The 19,388-nt window shown below is 50.9% G+C and overlaps 1 protein-coding gene across 3 annotated transcripts in view; it reads right to left on the bottom strand.

Annotated features, from left to right (window-relative positions):
* The window catches only part of L3MBTL1 (L3MBTL histone methyl-lysine binding protein 1), a 42,922-nt gene extending 24,097 nt beyond the window's left edge, over positions 1-18,825 (bottom strand). For 2 of the 3 annotated variants that reach the window (XM_039248480.1, XM_039248482.1), the window contains exons 1-13: positions 18,790-18,825; positions 12,909-13,061; positions 12,534-12,760; positions 12,072-12,213; positions 11,686-11,836; positions 11,418-11,550; positions 10,683-10,767; positions 3,329-3,417; positions 2,706-2,810; positions 1,668-1,803; positions 1,243-1,334; positions 626-777; positions 142-218 (exon numbers count right to left, since the gene is read on the bottom strand). In XM_039248480.1, coding sequence (XP_039104411.1) covers positions 142-218; positions 626-777; positions 1,243-1,334; positions 1,668-1,803; positions 2,706-2,810; positions 3,329-3,417; positions 10,683-10,767; positions 11,418-11,550; positions 11,686-11,836; positions 12,072-12,213; positions 12,534-12,760; positions 12,909-13,044 — 1,525 coding nt within the window. In that variant the 5' untranslated portion in view covers positions 13,045-13,061; positions 18,790-18,825. The remainder of the gene's footprint in view (positions 1-141; positions 219-625; positions 778-1,242; positions 1,335-1,667; positions 1,804-2,705; positions 2,811-3,328; positions 3,418-10,682; positions 10,768-11,417; positions 11,551-11,685; positions 11,837-12,071; positions 12,214-12,533; positions 12,761-12,908; positions 13,062-18,789) is intronic. The other variant, XM_039248481.1, reaches the window with a different exon arrangement.
* Positions 18,826-19,388: the final 563 nt, after the last annotated feature.

The raw sequence follows: 19,388 nt of genomic DNA, 5'->3' as shown, positions 1-19,388 counted from the left end.
CAAAGAAGATGAGGCTGCAGGACACATCTGTCCTCTCGCCCAGACCCTAAAGACCCAGCTAGTGAGGTACTGGTAAGGGACTGGGGGGAGGGCGGTGGGGCCAGGCCCGGGAAGGGGCATTTTCTCAGGCTGTGGGGTCACCTTGTGGAGGGGTGAGGGGCTTCCCTTGCTTCTGGCACCAGCCCACCGGGTGGATGTAGGGGCTGCTGGGATCACACCTGAAACCAAGAATACTTCACTGACCCAAGTGACACTTTGAGGCCTAGGACAGCACGGCGCCAGTGCCCACCCTCATTCTACTGTTTCGTGAGAGCAACACAGATGGCTGATGACGTCACAAAACTGCAGCATTAACCACAAACTCTACGACTACCAACCGTCTAAGGGAAAACCATGAATCACAGGTTTGCTCATCCTAACCTTGGCATTTTTAGAGGAAACATTTAATTTTGCATTTTATTTCTGATGATATAGATCAAAGCCACACAGGACAGTCTGTGATGCCCCGGAGCAAATATCAATGTCAGGACCAGGTAGGGGCTACATGGTGCCTGAGGTCTGAAAGTACTGCCTCCCGCCCCTGCCATCCCCTCACCCGCCGGCCAAGTCTGGGCCCTTCCACTACCAGTAGTCGTAAGTGTCATCCCAGTTGTCAAAGTGCACCAGGAAGCGGCTGTCTACCACGTCAGTCACGCTGGCCACACAGACTAGGGATGGGTTCATGCGGTCAACAGCTTCCAGCTTCATGCCCACCTGGAAGCCCAGGGGTGGGGGACTCTGTGGGCAAGAAGAGGGGCTGCTACGCTAGGCCCAGAACCCACTGGCAAAGGAAGCAATAGGTTCTCTAGGAGTTATGTCAGCACAGAGCCCGACGTGAACTCACAAACTGTGAAATTATGACCTGTCAAGACTAAACGGGAGAGCCGTGGTGTTGGTCAAAAGGAAGGAAAAAGCAAGCTCCCAGAACCGAGGCTTGGACCTTATCCCCAGGGCATGCAGAGCAAACCAAAGCAAGAAATCCAGTGCCCAGGCTGAGATGGTGGGTGCCTGGAGCACAGCACTTCTGTAGTAGGAAGGAGGGCCCTACTGGATGGGCCCCATACCTGGCCTCCCTCTGCCCGTCGGCCTGCCCAGAGCGCCCTTCCCATTTGGTGTGAGCTGAGAGCACTGGCACACAAGCTCTCTTCTGCTGGGATTCTGTCCCAAAGGGTGGGAATCCGCTCTCGCTCAGGGGGCACTCACGTGGGTCTGGCTCACAAACAGGTGCTTGGGGGCGGCCTGGGCTCTTGTGCTGCGCAGGTACTGGCTCCAGCTGAACTCCTCCTCCTTGTAACCTAGGCCCCTCAGGGAGGGGAAGAACAGAGTGCCGTGCAGACAGAGGCTGGGCCGCCGTGAGTAAGCCCGCACTGAAGCAGCAGAATCAGCAAAGTCCAAGGACCTCCCACCCCTCAAGAACCTGCCCAGGGAGACCCTGCTGAGGTGGGACATGACCCGGGTGGACACTCCAAGGGCAAGAGCAAGGCAGAAGCCCTGGGGCCTAGTCACAGCAGGATGGGATTAAGAGAGGCTAGTGGTGGAATGGGGAACAGGGAAGGGGGTCCTGTGGGGAAGAATGGATGGGCCTGAGGGCTCACTGCCTCACTGTGACCAACCTGGCTAGGCTTTACCTTTGGGGGGCTGCAGCTTGTGGCCAGTCTTCTCAAACCAGCCAGCGGGGTGAATGTCAGGGGAGTTGGCATTGATCCAGAAGTCATGGCACTCAGAATACCCATCGAAGTGCAGACGTAGGCGGTAGCCACACACCTAGCCCCATGGAGGGGAATCACAGGGACTCTGAGGCCAGCAGACGCCCACCTCCCTCTCCCTCACTTCTGGCCCAGCCTGGTGGTCTCCAGGGTCTCTCGAATGCGAGCAGGTTCCCCAGCCCACCACTCTTCCCGCATCGGGAACCTTGCCCCATGCTCTCCCATCCTGCCTGCATGGAGGACAGATCACATACTCATGAGCCCTGAGTCTGCGTGTGAGACAGGCAGATTCCAGGACATCCTCCTGCCCTTTGAGTCCTGGACAGAACCGCAAGGGCACCTACCAAGGCTCAGGCCTGTTCAGAGGGCCCCTGATGACCCTTCTGCTACCGTCTCTCACTGCTCCCCCCTCACACTGCTCTGACCTCACTGAGCTGATGGCAGTTCCTTGAACTTGGCTCCCTGTTCTATGCCCAGGACTGTCGCTTCTTCTGCCTGGAACACCTACTAACTCACAATGCATCCCTCAAGGCTTGGCAGGAGGCCTTTCCTCCATGAAGCTCCTCCTGCCCCCTACGTGCCGCCCTGCTCACATCTGCTGTCCCATGTGGTAAGTTGCTGATGTGTCTATTTGGCTGATTCCCACACAACTGTGGGACTCCCAGAGGACGAGACCATGACTGGACTCATGCCAACACCCCTGCCCTCGAGATCCCTCCTCCTCAGGCTCCCCCAGGACTGCAGGATGCACCATTCAGTAATGTCTCCATGCCCAGTAGTGTGGGTTTTGTTCCTTTCTTAGCTTTTGGTGTGTTCCACCATAACCCCCTAAAGACTGGGTGCTTTCTGAGGGCAGGGCAGTGTCTCCCTCATCCAAGTCAGGCCCTCCATGCCCCTAGCAGTCCCCATCAGTCTACCCAGAGAGACATCACCAGAATATGGGAGCAAGCCTCAGCTCACCTCGGCCACAGTGAGGATGAAGTACATGGACGGGTGTTGAGGGTCGATGCCTTCCAACTTCATGCCCAGTCTGAAGCCATTCTTATTATGAGTGACCGCCTGGTACTGTCAATGCACAGATTGGAGAGGACCCAGCCTCCATCCAGCCTTATCCTTGCCTAGTAAGCTTGGGGTGAAGGAACTGCCTTTAGGCCCCATCTGCCTGGTATTACCAAAGGGGTAACTTGTTTGGGAATCTTTAGTGCAGGGATCCAGAGCAGGAAAGACTAACTCCCAAGTCCTCTGAAAAAATGTGGGCTAAATCAGGGCTGGATTTAAGGGCTCCCTCTTACCCACGTCATGGGGAGATCAGCATACAGAACTGAGCAGAAGGGACCAGGATTCAAAAGTCCACAGGTGCAGTGACGCATGAGCCTGGGTCCCACCTCTCTACTTCCTCCTATCCTGGGAGCCTCTCAGAGTGAGCCCTTTTCTACTCTGGGACCTTAACCAGCCTCTCCCCCTTCCATTCTTCCAGTCTTTTGAGGGATATCAGACACACAGAACACCAGAAGGTCTGAGTTTGGTGGTGAGTTCTGGACAGGGTATGCAAGCTCTTCCTAGGTAGGAACTATCCAACTCACGTCCTGGAAGAGGCTGACAGGGGCGGTGACAGCCTTCTGCTCCTCCAGGTAGGGCTCCCACGACCAGCTTTCCTTCTTCTCCCCTGATGCTGTAGACAAGAGACAGAAGACTGACCCCTGGACTGTTCCTGATAGATTCCTCATCTGAGTTTCCCCTGACACGCACGCGCACTCGCGCGCGCGCGCGCACACACACACACACACACACACACACACACACACACACACAACTATCGTCAGGAATCTCCTGGGGAGGGGGAGATAAATTCCCCTATGGGAAATTCAGGTTAGTAATGAGATGCAGACCTGGCCTCCAGGACAGAGAGAAACATTCTTTAAAGACTAGAATAGCTGGCAATGTGTAAGGTAGGCTCACAAGATCAGCCAGAGCTGCCTTTAGCTGAAGGCTACAGACCATGAAAGAGCCTTGCATTTTGCAAAGGCCTGCAGAAATCAATTCATATCCCTTTGGTAAATAGGTCCAGCTTCTTCTAGATACTTCACTGCCTCAATTTTGTCATCTGCGATATGCAGACAACTTCATCTACCACAGGGAGTCGTGTGGAGAAGTACATGAAATGCTGCGAGTAAAAGATCCTCACGAAACACGAAGTGCTGGTCTTGTGTTACTGGTCTTCCTGGGGCTCCATGAAGTCTGTCTGATCTGGATTCTAGCTCTTGGTTACTGCCCTGGATCACTGAGATGTGGAGTGATTTGTCACTCAGGAAGAAGCTTTTTTCTTTAGCTGGAACCACAGTGGCTAGAAGCATCTCCCTAGGAGCTGCCTAAGTTCCCTGGTCACCGTACCGAACCTTGAGATCCCGACCATCTGACCCAGCTAGGCCAAATCAAGTCTTTCCTTCATCAACAGATCCACCAAGCCAGCAGACCATCTCAGGGACCTACACCATACACCAGCCCAGAGCACACCTCTTCCCACTATCCTCTGCCCGCAGTGACACCTGGAATGTCCCTCCAACACATGACTTGTGTTCCCTCAAGAAATCCTCACTTCTCCCACTCAGCCTTTATCCAGGCTTACAGAGCATCCAGGGGAGGAGAGAGTGCGCTGTGGGACGCCAGGCCTGGCATCGTTTCCTGGTGTCTTGCCACTGCCGTTCTGCATCATCCTGCATAATACCTCTTCCCTTTTCCCAAATCACCACTGTTATCACCAGGCTTCATAACCCCCGAGCCTTTCTCCCTACATTATGTTCTCACTTCTCACTCTTCCCAAACTGTAACATGAGCCACTTGTTGGATTTCTCACCTCAGGAAGCTCTACCCTTCCTGGGCTCCTAGCCCCAAGTTCCTCTTCCCTCAGCCATACTCCATTGTGGCCAAGTCCTAAGACTACTCCCTGCTCCTGCCCCCGCCCCCCACAGCAGAGACCTCTGACCTCCCCATCTTCAGTGTCTTCCATCCCAACCCCCAACCATGCCACTTGCCTCCCTAACCCTTTATTGTCTGGATTCTCTCACTAGAATAACGTATAACAGGTATACAGACTTTACGATTCACCACCACCACCACCATTTTCAATTCCCTTAACCATTCCTTTACCATTGAGTAGGGCTTCCTGTGTGCCAAGGCTGGTGCCAGAAACTGGGGGTACAGGGATGCCTCAGAGACCTCACATACGTGGTTCCCTTTAATCCTCACACTATGTCTTGAGGAGATAGGTAGGACTCATAGTAATCCTTTCCACAGATGAGAAAAGAGATGAGAAATGGAATCCAGTGGAGAGAGGTCTGATTACTAAACCCTTCAGTAATGACTAGACATCTTCTCCCAGACCAAGCCCCAGCCTCCTCCAACTCCCTGTGTCCTTTTCCCATGGAGAATAGTGGACTGAGCTGTTAGCTACATCCTAAAAACGAGATGAGTCCCAAAGCATCTGTGTACGGTTGTACAGTTTGCGCACTGTTCATAGGTGCCCAGCCAAGAGGGTGAATGTGGCTGAAATCCAGCCTGGACTCCTTGCCAAGCCATGTGGCTAAATCTACTATGAAGAAAGGTTGCCTTTTTTCTAACTGGGTCTGCTCAAAAGGGCACCTTTTTACAATGTGTGTCAAGGCACTGCATAGGCCAGCTGTGGTACTCATCCTCTTGACTTCCAGAAATGCTCCTTTGCTTATTCCTGCTTCTTTGGACTAGACGCTCTTGACTAGCACTTTCTTCAGCTAGCTCAGGCTGTCCAAAACCAAACTCCTACCTTCTCTGCCAAAGCTCTTCTCAATATAGTCCATTCCGGTTGATGGCATCAGCATCCATTCAACCAGTCACACAAGCCAGGAACTTGGGAGGGATGCTTTATGTCTCTTTTTTCACTCCCAGGATCCTTCAGCCCCTGAGTCCTGCTGACTCCAACTTCTACCTGTCTCTCAAATCTATTCCCACCTCTCCATGCTTACTGTTGGTCTCACTTTGAGTCTGGTTCAAGAGCCTCTGGATTGATCTTGCGGCCTCAGATTCGGTCTAGTGCCAGAACAGTTCTAAAATAAAAATGGTTTCTTTCTTTGCTTTCGTCCATAGTGGCTTCTGATTTACAGCCAAAAACCCGAACACTTTTCTGCAGCACACAAAGCTGTCAGTGAACTAGCCTCAGCATGCATTTCTAAGCCCGCGTGGTTCTGTGCCTTTGCACATCCTCAACTTGCTGCCTCATAGATGCTGCCCCCATCCTGGCCCTGCCTCTTATCTTCTCACCCACAGCTCTGCCACTAGTATAGGGTTTTACACAGAGAGATAATCACCAAATGTCTGTTACATGAATGACTAGAAGGATGTATGTCTATGTATGCGTGTGTGGACGGCTGGATGTATGGATGCAGGGATGTATGGATGTATGGACGCACAGCTGGGAGGAACATCTTCCCACCTGCCCTGTGCAGCCTCCCTTGACTGTATGAGGCAGAGCTTATTCCGGGACAGTCCTTTGTACCTATATACTTCAACCACAACAGTTATTATACTATTACATAACTACCTGTTTTCAAAAAAAATTTTTTTAAATCTATTATTTTTGAGAGAGAGACAGTGTGAGTGGGGGAGGAGCAGAGAGAGGGAGGGACAGAGGCTCTGAAAAAGGACTCTGCACTGACAGCAGAGAGCCTGATGCGGGGCTCGAACTGATGAACTGTAAAATCATGACCTGAGCCAAAGTTGAATGCTTAACCGACTGAATCATCCAGATACCTTCTCTCTCTCTTTTTAAAATTTATTTATTTATTTTTGAGAGAGAGAGAGAGAGGCAGGCATGGAGAGAATCCCAAGCAGGCTCTGCACTGTCAGCACAGAGTCTGACGCAGGGCTTGAACTCGTGAACCATGAGACCATGACCTGAGGCAAATCAAGAGCTGCAGGCTTAACCAACTGAGCCACGCAGGTATCCCTCATTCCTCAAATGTCTTGATGTCCATGTGCTATCCAGCTCCCTTCCATCTGAGCACTTCCTTCTTGCTGCACTCTTAGCTGTACCTTCTTCCTCTTCTCTTGCCATTGGTGGTTCTTTCTCCCACCCCAACCCTGCTCCTCAACGGTGGGAACCCTAGAAATTTAGCAATTCCTTGCCATTTCCTCTCTTTGTGCTCTCTTGGGAAGCTTCTTGAGCACTGTTTCAGTAGTTTAGGTAGAGACAGTTTGTGGATTAATGGTTCTAACCAGACTTTCCACTATAAGGTCTATAAGAGAGAAGGAAAACGTAAAGAACAGAATGCCATGGTTCAAGAAGAGCTGATCACAAGCACTCACCAGGGTGCCAACCATGTGCTGGATCTTTTTGCTTAAATTTGCCACAGATACATGTCTGTATTTGCCTATCTCTTCTGCAGCATGGTTAGCCAATGTTTAGCCAAATCAGAATCAGTTCAAGACAGAAAACTTAATCAAGAGCCTGCTGCTTGAGGTTAACATGTACCTTGCAAGGATCTATGCCTGGGAACACCAAGCTGAAGAGGCTGGGCTCCATAATGCTATGGTCTATTCTTCACATGGCCTTCATTTTCTAGTAAGTATAAATGGACCTTTTTGAAAATCTGATGAAAGGCATGGACCATCTACCCAGAAAAAAAATAAACAATTCACGTAAATTTAGATTAGAGACCTCAGTTAAGAAGGCATTGCTGTAAGAGTCCTACTGATCAATGACTTGTACTGAAGCACACACTCATATTCTCAAAATGTTCCCCAACTCTGCATGGCACGCTCTTTGTATTTCAACATCAAATGTGTTCCTTATACCAAATTTAAAAATGGCATGGATCTGAATAAATATTTGTCCAAAGAAAAATATACAAATGGCCAATAAACACATGAAAAGATGCTCCACATCATAAGCCATCAAGGTAATGCAAGTCAAAACCACAATAAGAGGCTACTTCACACCCACGAGGGTGGCTGTAATAAAAAAGACAGACAATAATAAGCATTGATGAGGAAGTGAATGAACTGGAACTCTCAAGCCGGTGAAAATATAAAATGGCACAGTCACTTAGGAAAAGTCTAGCAATTCCCTAAAAGGCTAAACATAGAGTTACCATATAACCCAGCAATTCACTCCTGGGTACATACTCAAGAAAAATGAAGAATTATATCCACACAAAGACTTGTACATGGAGGGGCACCTGGGTGGCTCAGTCAGTGGTGCGTCCAACTTTGGCTCAGGTCATGATCTCATGGTTCGTGGGTTCGAGCCCCACATCGGGCTCTGTGCTGACAGCCAGCTCAGAGCCTGGAGACTGTTATGAATTCTGTGTCTCCCTCTTTCTCTGAACCTCCTCTGCTCACGCTGTCTCTCTCTCTCAAAAATAAATAAAAACATTAAAAAAATTAAAACAAAAAACAAAAAAAACTTGTACATGGATATTCATATCAGCATTACTCAGAGTAGCCCTGGAGTAGAAGCACCCCATATCCATCAATTGATAAAGCACGAGATATCCACACAGTAGAATATTACTTGGCAATAAAAAGGAATGGGGTACTGATGCCCACTACCCCATGGATAAACCTTTAAAAACACTGTGCCGAGTGAAAGATGCCAATCATAAAGGGCCACCATATTATGTGATCCTGTGTATGTGAAATGTCCAGAGTAGGCAAATCCGCATCCACAGATAATAAACCTGGGGTTGCCTAGGACCACAGGGGATTGGTGGTTTGGGGAGAATGACAGCTGATGGATCCAGGGGTTCTTTTTGGAGTGATGAAAAAAAATCTTGAAATTGATTGTGGTGGTGGTTATACAACTCTGTGAATACATAAAAACCCACTGAATTGTACAATTCACATGGCTGGGTTGCATGTTTTATGAATTCCATCTTAATAAAGCTGCTAAAAAAAACTGTACTTTGTAAAAATATATATGAAGCGCTAACTGCAAAAACTGGATAAAGTGGACACTATCAGAATGAAAACATTCTGCTCCTCAAAAAATATCATTTTGGAAGGAAAAAGCAAGCTACAAACTGGGAGAAAAGATTTTTTTAGTGTATATATTTGACAAAGGACTTATATCCAGAATACATAAATTAATAGTAAGAAGATAAACAACCTGATTAAGAATGGGCAAAATGAATGTCTCAGGTAACTATAAAGAGGCAGAAGAGGATACTTGAAGGACTGTTTTGAATGTGAAAAGGCTGGCCAAGTTGACCCAGACGAATCCCACCAGATACATGATCTGGATGTGGGCAGAACGAGAGGGGACAGAGAATATAAGAATAACTATTAATGACTAAATAATCTGTAAAGACTTGCACCATGGTGTGTTAGAAAACAATTCTTCACATAACTCAGCTGTTGAAAAGATAAAGCAGGTATATTGGGGAGGGGGAGGGAGAGAGGGAGAGAGAGAGAAAGAGAGAGAGAGAGAGAGAGAGAGAGAGAGAGAGAGAGCGTGCAAGAACACCTGAGTATATACATGAGTTACACAGCTCTAACTCTTAAACTATTGGAACATTCTGTCAGGACCAGGTAATGTCAGGCCTGTGCACCATGAGCCCAGTAGCTGGCCATCCAACCGCCAAACAGAGCATAGACAGAAAAGAGATTCTCCACACACACAGGACACTCAAGCAAACCTGCCACTCCCACCCCTAGCCCTAGATTCTTCTGCCAAGAGACCCCAAAAGTGAGTGGGGAAAAATTTAGCCATAAATGCAAACATCTGTTGACTGACAGAGTATCTTTCCTTGAAAAAAGGAAAAAAAACAGAAGGTGGAAAATATCCAGAAACCAATGCTACACCACCATAGAGATGGTGAGAGGTATGAGTCAAAAGATAACTGTACTGGTCAAGAGGACTCAGGTAAAAGAATGCAGATTCACAAATCTACTTCCCTCAGTAAGACAGAGCAGTTGAACCACTGTCTTGAGTAGTTAGACATTGTCTCCTTCCTCTGGTTATGACTCAAGAGGCCATAAACCAACGAGAGCTATGTTTTGGCTTTTGATTATGAGAGCCTTGGGTGAGAGATATCAGTGAAAATTTCCAATAGGCACTACAGAGTTCAGAGCCCTGGATACAGACTGGGTTCCTCTGGCTACACTGGATCCAGTAAGGCAGAATGTCCTAAGAACTCACCTCACCCTCTACTCTCTCTGGGACAGGAAAGACAGTAATTCATGCAACTGAACTATGGTCCAAGTGGAACCACCAACATACACCTCATCCATTCATGCACTGGATAAACATTTATTGAGAGTCTACTCAACACCAGTCGTTGAGCTAAGCATCAGAGATACAGTGATTAATAAAATACAGTTTTGAGGGAGGAAGGCAGACATTAAACAAGCTGTACAGTATCTAGGTGACCACAGGTGTGATAAATGTTACTTAGCTCCAGTTGACTGTTGTCACATGGGAATGGAGAAGGCTGGAGGGCCAGAGCTCACTATGAATGACCCTGGTTCCACTTCTCTTGGAACCAAAGGGCCAGAATGGTGGCCCAAAGAGCAAGGTCAGACCAATGACTGGTATGAACTTGCTCACACCACCAAAGGGAAGCAATGCCATGTGGTGCCATTAAAAGCTATTTAAGTCTTTGGATACTGGCCTGGAAGTAAGGCCTGTTCACAACTAGATAATAGAGGATAAACAACCACATGATATAATCCCCTCCCCCCAATACACATATACAAGTGCATAAACCAGAAACATTGTCTCTCTCTCATTTTCTCTCCCTCTGTCTCACATACACTAGTTCATACTTATCTACATATGTACAACACACCATCACATTCATAACCCATACTCCCAGCCTCACACCTCCAAAGGTGTATACACACATCACACCAATACACACACAAACACACACACACACACACACACACACACACACGCCACCATACCAGGCTGGCTGCTGTTCCACTCCTCACTGTCTGGGGTGCTAGCAGTGGGCTGTCCCTCTTGATCCTTTCCTTCTTCTTGCTTCTCCTGTGGAAGGCAAGCCTTATTCCTGTCCTCCTGGGTTGAGGTGAAGTCCCAGACTATTCCAGGCCCCTGCCTGGCTCCCTGGCCACACAGTGTTCTGCCCCAAACAAGTAGAATTTCTTCTAGGCTACCAGCTGGAACACAGCTCCCGGGGGCAATCCCTTACCAGGTGGGCACAAACTCACATGAGCATACAGCCCCTAGTGACACAGTCTGATGACAATCTTCCTCATTCCTCTCAGAACTGCTCTGTATGGGTTTTGCTGGCCCGCTGGAACTTTCATGCTCTGTCTCTTCTAGCTTCTCTGCAACTAGAGCCCTGTGCTCCCAGGCCTCTGGTCTTGAGACTGGGCTCCAGGGATGGAGCTTTCCATCCGCCTACACATCTATTTGGGTGCTGGTTTACATGAATGTGACACAGCCCTGACACTAGACTGACATGGGAGCTCCAGAAAGCAGGAGGGTGCTTTAACCTCTACTCTGTACTCTTCAAGTACAGGACCTGAATCAAAATGGGACCCCAAAAATATGATGAGTGAATCATCACGTGTCATCTCTGGCCCAGCCCCACAGCCTGGATTAACTGAGAGGTCAGTGGAAATTGAGACGTAGTCTCCAGCCTCCCCTCTCCCTCTCCACTGCCCCCTTCCTACCAAGGCCTCTGGCTCCGACTCCTCCTCTGATGGGCTGTGATATTCCCTGCGTTTCCTCTTCTTCATGGGTTTGAGGAGCTCAGAAGTGCTGGTGCTGGCGCTCTGGCCGGAGGAGTTCTCTACTATGACTGACCTGATGGAGGAACAGCCTGAGAGAAAGAAGCACCCACCCTGCACCACCCCAGTCCCTCTCCTCAGCCACGAACAGGAAGGGGGTTTGGGGGCCCCGCAGGCAGAGCAGGTACGGTTGCAATCCCCTCCCCCTTACCGCTCTTGGAACAGTGGCGGGCAGTCATCATTGGAGGCACCAGGATCCGGACCCGCACTTTGCTGAGGTCCACACTCCTGGCACTGACAGGTGCCATCATCTTCTGGGTGGTCCTGTGGGGGATCTTCTGGAGGGTCCTGGGGGAGGTCCGCTGCGGGGGGCCGGGGGGGGGCGAAAGGGGCCTCAGGCCTCCCACCCACCACAGCCGCACCTGTCAGGCTCCGCCCACCTCGGGGCCCACGCCCCCTTCAGGACCGATTCCTGGATGTACTTGCAGAACCAGGCCGCCCTCACACCAACTCCTAACCATGGAAACTCCTTGGGGAGCTAGGGCCTCGTCCCACCCATGCAGGGCCCCAGTCTGGGGACTGGGGAGGGGGTCCTACCGGGCTGTTGGGTGCCCGCATCGCCACCTCCCGCCGGGGCCTCGCCATCTTCATACTCGGCCACACCTTCCCGCCGCAGCTCGGGGCTCGGGGGCTGCTCCGCTCCTACCATGTTCAGCGGCGCGTACTCGCTTATCCGGAACTGGAGCGCAGGAGGGTCTGAGGACTGGACTCCTGTACCTCCTTGACCCGTCCCCGGCTCGGCACAGTCCCCTCGGGCCGCCTTACTCCGCAAGGCTCGGCTCCGGGTGCCAGGCTCCAAGCCCCGCCCCCAGCAGCCCTCCAGACTCCGAGCGCCTCCACCCCAGCCATGCCCCTAGAGTCCCGCACTCAAAGCCGCACCGGGGAACCCCTCATCGCGGCCCCTTCCCCCTCCTTCGCCTCGGGCCCCGCCCCCGGCGTGCTGGCCCCACCCCGCAGGTGCGGCTCGCAGGGGCCCCGCCAATCCCCACAGACACTGACCCGCAGGCCGCTCCCAGGAGGCGGGGCCGCGGCCTCGGTCCACTCCAGGAGCCGCACTGTGGTGGCGCTGGAGCTGGCCGCAGGCCCGGCGCTTAACTGCGGCAGAACGGTGGCCGTGACAGGTCCGCTGCCCGCCACTCGCTCCGGAGCGCCCACATGGATCGGCTCCCGCGGAAAACAGGTCACATCCAGGGCACTACTGGGCAGGCCAAGGGTGGCCGAGCTGGCTGCGAACAAATGCACGGAAGACATGACACAGGTGAGCTTAGTGGCCGTGCCCGATGCATGTGTGTAGGCAGGTGAAAGTATGCCCTTCCCAGGATCCATACCTGCCTGAGCAAGTATGCTCCTCCCCAGACCCCTGGCTAGGCCCACCTGGGATGATGAAGGCAGCAGTGGGCAGGTGAGAGCCAGAACCTGAGCTGTCTCTGGCCACCAGGTGCACATTGACCTCTCCTGTGGAGGGTCCCTTCAGTGTCCTCAGCATCTCCATTTCGGCATTCCCCTCCATCCTGGTAGGCCTACAAGCTGAAGACAACCCCCAGGGCCATCAGGGAAGGAGGGGCCTTCTTTGAGAAGGAGCTGGTCACCTTCAGGCTGGCAACCTGCAGAGAAAACCCTCAACCCTGAGGACAGCAGGCTGTCAGGAGACCAACATTAACTCTGGCCCCTGGCTCCAACCAGGTCACCCAGATGAGAGCTCTGGCCACGCCCTGCATCTCCCCCAGACTTTGGAAGATGGACATGCATGAGGGTGCTCTGTAAACTGTTACGTACTGAACTGACTCTGGGGAGTAGGTCTCAGGCCAAGGTTCTGCCTGGCCAGCTGTCACGGTGTAGCCCAAGCTAAGTCAAAACTCCCCTCTTCTCAATCCTGACCTTCAGCCCCACTAGAATCAATCCCTTCTCCCTCTGGGGATTTAGAGCCCTCAAGTACCAGGTTCTCTCTCACTCAGAAGGTCCATTTTCCTGGGAGATGATCTTTCCTGATCACATTCCTTTATAACCCATGCCCATAATCCTTCCAACCCCAAGCAGAGTGAGCATTGTAACATCTGCTGAACAAATGCATACATGTGAAGAGCACAGAGGTATTTGAGGGCCCAGGCAGTGTATGAGTTTGCTATAAATAAAGCAAGGGTGAAAAAGGCATTTAATACTGAGGTGGCTGAACAGGTAAATGTACAGGGAAAAAAACCACCTAATGACATAACAAATATACTTAATATCTATCATTTACTTAACTCCTAAACTGTTTTGGCCACTGTTAGTACCTTACCCGCACTGTCCAGTAGAATCTTCTCTGATGATGGAGACATCTTAGGCCTACATTGTCCAACACAGTAGCCACTAGCCACATGTGGTTACAGAGCACTTGAAATGTGGCTAGTGTGAATGAGGAATTGAATTTATTATCTTAATTTAAATTAAATTGGAATAGTCACAGTGGCCATAGTTACTGTACTGGACAGCAAAACTTTACACATATTAGAATTGGCCTGTCAGCTCTACCTGCAAAACACATCTCAGTCTGGCGACTTCTCTCCATCTCCTCTCTGTCACACTAGTGCCAACTGCTGTCAGCTCTCCTTGGACTTGAGAAACTGCCTCCTAACTCATCTCCCTCCTTCCCTGCCTGCCCCCTACAGTCTATTCTCAGGCAAGAGAAAGATTTATTTATTTTTTTAATGTTTTTATTTATTTCTAAGAGACAGCATGAGCAGGGGAGGGTCAGAGAGAGAGGGAGACACAGAATCTGAAACAGGCTCCAGGCTCTGAGCTGTCAGCACAGAGCCTGACGTGGGGCTCGAACCCACAAACTGTGAGATCATGACCTGAGCTGAAGTCAGATGCTTAACCGACTAAGCCACCCAAGTGCCCCAAGAGAAAGCTTTAAAAATGCAAACTGAATCACATAATTTCACTATCTAAAATCCTTTTATGGCTCTCCATTACCCTTAGAACAAAATCAGAGTGCTTTATCCTATAGTTATCTGACCCCTGTCTTCCTCTCTGACCCTATCCTCCATCGATCTTCCCGTTTTCCACCCTCAATAAACACTGGTTTCCTTCTGTTGATTAACAAACATTCCCACCACAGAGCCCTTGATCCTTGCTGTTTTCTCTACTTAGAATGTACTTACCCATCCTCTTCGCTTGGCTGCCACCCCCCCCCCCCGCCCCCCCCCCCCCAGCCCCATCCTCTAGGCCTTGGCTCAGTGGCTACCTCTTCGGAAGAGGTCTTTCCTGGCCACTCAGTTTAAAGCAGCATACCCCCTCACCCACTCCACTACTGCCTATCCCATTACTGTGTTTATTTCCTTCACATCCTTCGTTATAATCAATAATGATCTTCATTTGCTTATTTGTGTCTCATCAGTTAACCCCATCGAGATAGAAGTTCCATGGAGGCAAAGACTTGTCTCTGTCTTGGCCACTGCTATATGTCCAGCCCTTAGAATAGTGCCTGTACACAGCAGGTGCTAAAAAATGTGTTGGATTTCAGTAATTTCAACTTGTTAATAAAAAGCTCTGTATATGTGATTGATACCTGGTTGCTTTAAGGTGTTAGCAGTACTTGACAATGGCTTGTGGCACACAGGTTAAAGGAAAACATGGCCTAGGCTTAAGACTGACTTAGGACAGTATGAATCTCAGCTCCACCACTTAACATCTGTGCTTCTGTGTAAGTAGCGTACCCTCTTTGAGCCTCAGTTTCTTCATGTGTAAAATAAATGTGGTAATGATATATACCTCAAAGGGCTGTGGTGAAGACTAAATGGACAAAATAAGTAAAGTCTTGGTAGCAGCAGACCTTCAACAAATCCAACTCCACTCCCTTTGAATAGAAATTCCAGGAAGCTTGGTAGCTTGGTGGCAAAATCAGCTTACAGTGTGTGCTGTCTCTCCCAGCCTCCCTCCTGCTGTTCTTGCGCATTCATTTATTTTCCAGCTTTTCCTCCTTATAAGAGAGAGTCCATTCTCTGTATTATAGAGTATGTAATCAGGCAGGCGAAGGCTAGATACATAACCTGATTAATTAAGGCAACATTCAAACCAATGTGTCCCCTGTGTTAAAATCATAAAACAGAACTCCCTGAATTTCATTTCTCACTATTTTGTTCTGCACAGCGGATATACTTGTACCATTTTAAGTTCTTTTCACGAGAGTCAATCTCTTTATTCAAAACCTTGGCGGTCATTAAGAGTCAATGTGGTTACTCCTGGAAGAATTTCATTCTCTTTCCAAACCTATCATGTATTTCAGGTGCATCCAGGAAGGGAGGCTGAGGGGACTGTCCAGCTGTTCCCTGGTTTGTTGCCCTTGTTTCAGCAGACACTGAAGGGCCAGCTACATGTCAGCACCATTCTGTGCTCTGGGAAGACAGTCTCAAAAAAGACAGAGTGCTCTCATGAAGCATATGTTGTAGAAATAAGGGATAAGGTTGGGCTGGAGATATAAATTTGAAAGCCATCATGTATAGCTGGCATTGAAAGCCATAAAACTGAGTACAGAGAAAAAGGTAGGAGCTTTGGAGCTCACCAAGATTTACAGGTTGAGAGGAGGAAGAAGATCTAGTAACAGAGCTTCCTGTGCGGTCAGAGGGAATCTGGAAGAGTCTGAGCTTCTGGAAGACACATGAGGAAAGTTTTCAGGAAAGTGGGACCACTCAGTGATGTTAAATGCCACTGCCAAATCAAGTCAGGTGAGGGAGTGGACCGTTGGGACAATAAGGAGTCATTAGAAACCTTGTCAAGAGCTGCTTCCAAGGAGCTGTGGACATAAAAACCTGACTGGAGTGAATTCTAGAGACAGAGATCATGGATTAGCTCAATATTTGTTGAGCACCTACTATGTGCCAGGTCCTGTTCCAGGCAATGCAGATTTGTCAGTGAACAAAACAGACAAGAACCTCTGCCACAGAGTCCACATTCTAGTGGGGGAAACGGATGGTAAGGATTGATCCCTGAATGGGAGAAAGGGAAGTGGAAACAATGGGCTACCAACTCTCTTAGGGAGGTTGCGATGTGAAGGAGAGCATGGAATCGGGGGATGGTGTTTGGAGAGGGATGTGGTCTCAAGGAAGGGGTGTGGGGTGTTTGTTGATTTGTTTTTAAACAGGAGATGTTATAGCAGGTTTGTACCTGATGAAAATGAGCCTATGGAGAGGAACAAACCGACAGTGCAGGGGAGAAACAATCAATCTAGAAGACAAGTCCTTGAATATGCAGGAGGAAAGGGAACCCAGTGCATCTGTGATGTGGGGACCCACCACATGCAGCTGTGTGCTCCTGCCGAGCAGCACCAACTGTTTCTGTGGTCTTCCTCCCCAGCTGGACTAGGTGTTCTTCTGAGGCCCAGAACTGCTTTCTCTGTGATCTGAAATCACTCCTCCTCTCCCACAGCCACCCTGCCTCGTGCTTGCAGCCCATGTGGCATTTTCATGAACTCTGTCCCACTTGGTACACTCAATAGCGCAACCAGTCTGAAATGGCTCCCAGGCGTGAGCCTGGAACATCCACTCCTACCCCAGAGCCTGGTCACACCCTCAGAAGCCCACTTTGGGTCCTGTGCACATATTGTTCCTTCTGCTTGGTACCTTTCCATATCCCAAAGGTCCAGAAAAATCCTAACCCTCCTCCAAGATTCAGCTTGAGTGACACCTCTTCCTTGAAGTCTTCCCCAAATCCACCCCAAAACAAAGTTCTGACTGTGCTTCATTCCACCGCAGTTGAATTATGCATTAATGTGTGGGTCTCTGAGATGGCACAAAGCAGCTGGTGTGTAAAAAGCCTGCCACAGAGGCTGCACTCAACAGTCACTGTTGAATGAATGGATGAATGGATGAATGAATGAATGAATGAATGAATGAATCAGAGAGCTGGGTGTAAAAAGTGGTCAATGTATAAGAAACAATGGTACTGGAATACATAAACGTTTAGCCACTCATTCCTTAGAGGCTAGAATACAGTTTCCTCCTTCTGTGCTGCTCAGAGGCTAGAGGATGAGGGGATCAAGAGGGAGGTCCCCGCTACCCTGAAGGCAGCCCGGGCAGTCAGCTTCTCCGGGAATTGCCCTCAGCCAGGGGAGCTGCCTCGCCCAAGTGCCCTCTCCTGGAAGCAGCCATCCTGTCAGACTAGTTGATAAAGGGTAGAAAGGCCTTGCCTCCTTGCCTCAATTTGGGATATCTCAGCAGGGCCATGTCCGTTCCAGAGCTATCCCTGGGACAGGCTGAGGCCTCTGTCAAGACTATGTTGGCAGTTCTTCTGCCCACCGCTTTGCTGTCTTCACTGTCCTACAGGTGATATTCCCAAGGGCACTCCAGTAAACCTGCCTTCACATCTCCCTCCCGGAGTCTGGTTCCAGGGAACGCTACCTAAAACAGTCATTGGGTCCCCGGGCCAGAGCGGTGTCTGGCACATAGCATATGCTCAGTAAACATTTATTGAATGAGTATGTCCGTGTTTCTTTTCTCTTCGTCTCTCTGCTAAGATTCCTCCCACTGCTTGCCCTTCAAGGTCTCGTATACAACAGACGTTCAATAAAGGCCCTGGCTCTAGGTGTTGGGACTGGGGAGTTGGCGCCCCAGACACCCCCACGCACCTCAACACACACACTCAGCCTCAGCGAGACTGGGCACTACAAACTTGGGGCCTGCCGCCCGCAGCTACGGCCGGGACGCGGGAGGGAGGGGCGAAAGCCGGCTCCGGGGTCCGGACCGCCGCCCCCCAGCCCTTTGAGGAACTGGTACAGACGGCGGCGGGCGGGGCGGCCACCGGCCCGTCGGCCCCGCTCAACGGTTACTTTTTAAAACGCCAAAATGGCGGAATTCTTTTTATTCTTTCCCTTTATGGGAAAATAATAATCCCATTTCCCGTTATAAAAATCGGAAATCAACGGTAGGAGAAAGTTTGCCAGATGACCCGTTTCCTAAGAAACCCCAAAGCCCGCCTTCTACACCTTCCATCATATTAATGAAAAACTCTTAATTGACTGCATTTCGCTGAAGACGGAGACGGAGCCGCCGCCTCCCCGGCGCGCGGTCGCGGCCCCCAGCCCCGCCGCCGCCGGCCCCAGCCCGCAGCGCTCCTCCCGGACCCCTTCCGCCCAGCTCCCCCTGCCCTCCTCCCTTTCCCCCGTCCCCCGCCGGAGGCGCTCGCCACGAGCCGGGCGCCTGGGCCGCGCACCCCGCACCAGCGGCAGGGCGGGGGGCGCCCCACACCCCGGGCCGAGCTCCCGCTGCGGGCTCCTTACCTGCGAGGCCCGCGCGTGGCTGCCCGGTGCCGAGCCGCGGTCCGAGCCCCGTGCGGCGCGCGCCTGCGCGCAGAAGGGGCGGGCCCGCCTCCCTGCAGGACGTGGGGCGCGCGCGGAGCGGATCAGGGGGCGCGGGCTCGGCCGCGTGGGCCTAGTGGTCTCTCCCCTCGCTGTCTCGGTGGAGATTCATCCTGTCCCCCACCCTCCGCCTCTCGGCCAACAGTGTGCAGAGGGGCGCGGGACCCGCAGAGCGACCTTGCTGGGCCCTAGCGGAGTGGTCAGTGACAAAAAACGGGGTTGCACTCCCACATGCACCTCGACTGGGGCGCTGCGGTGTCCCAACGCCTTCCCACCTCGCCGCCCTCCTTCCTTGGGGAAGGGGAGCCAAGGAGCGTCAGAAAAAGGCCTCACAATGGGTGAAGGGCCACGCGACCAGAGGAACGAAGGCCTGGGGTGGCATGGGTTCTGACCCTGCCTGGCATAAAGGGCAGCATTGACCAAGCCTGCGTTTGGATGACCCTGTTGCCATGGCTGCTGGTGTGATCAGGAGAACATCACTTTATGCCGGTACTAATTCTTCCATTTGTAAAGGCTCTAAC

Source organism: Hyaena hyaena, unplaced genomic scaffold (assembly GCF_003009895.1).
Source record: "Hyaena hyaena isolate Hyena2069 unplaced genomic scaffold, ASM300989v1 scaffold_312, whole genome shotgun sequence".
Lineage (NCBI taxonomy): Eukaryota > Metazoa > Chordata > Mammalia > Carnivora > Hyaenidae > Hyaena > Hyaena hyaena.
Note: the sequence above shows the minus strand (reverse complement) of the source record. Positions and strands in the feature narration are given on the sequence as shown.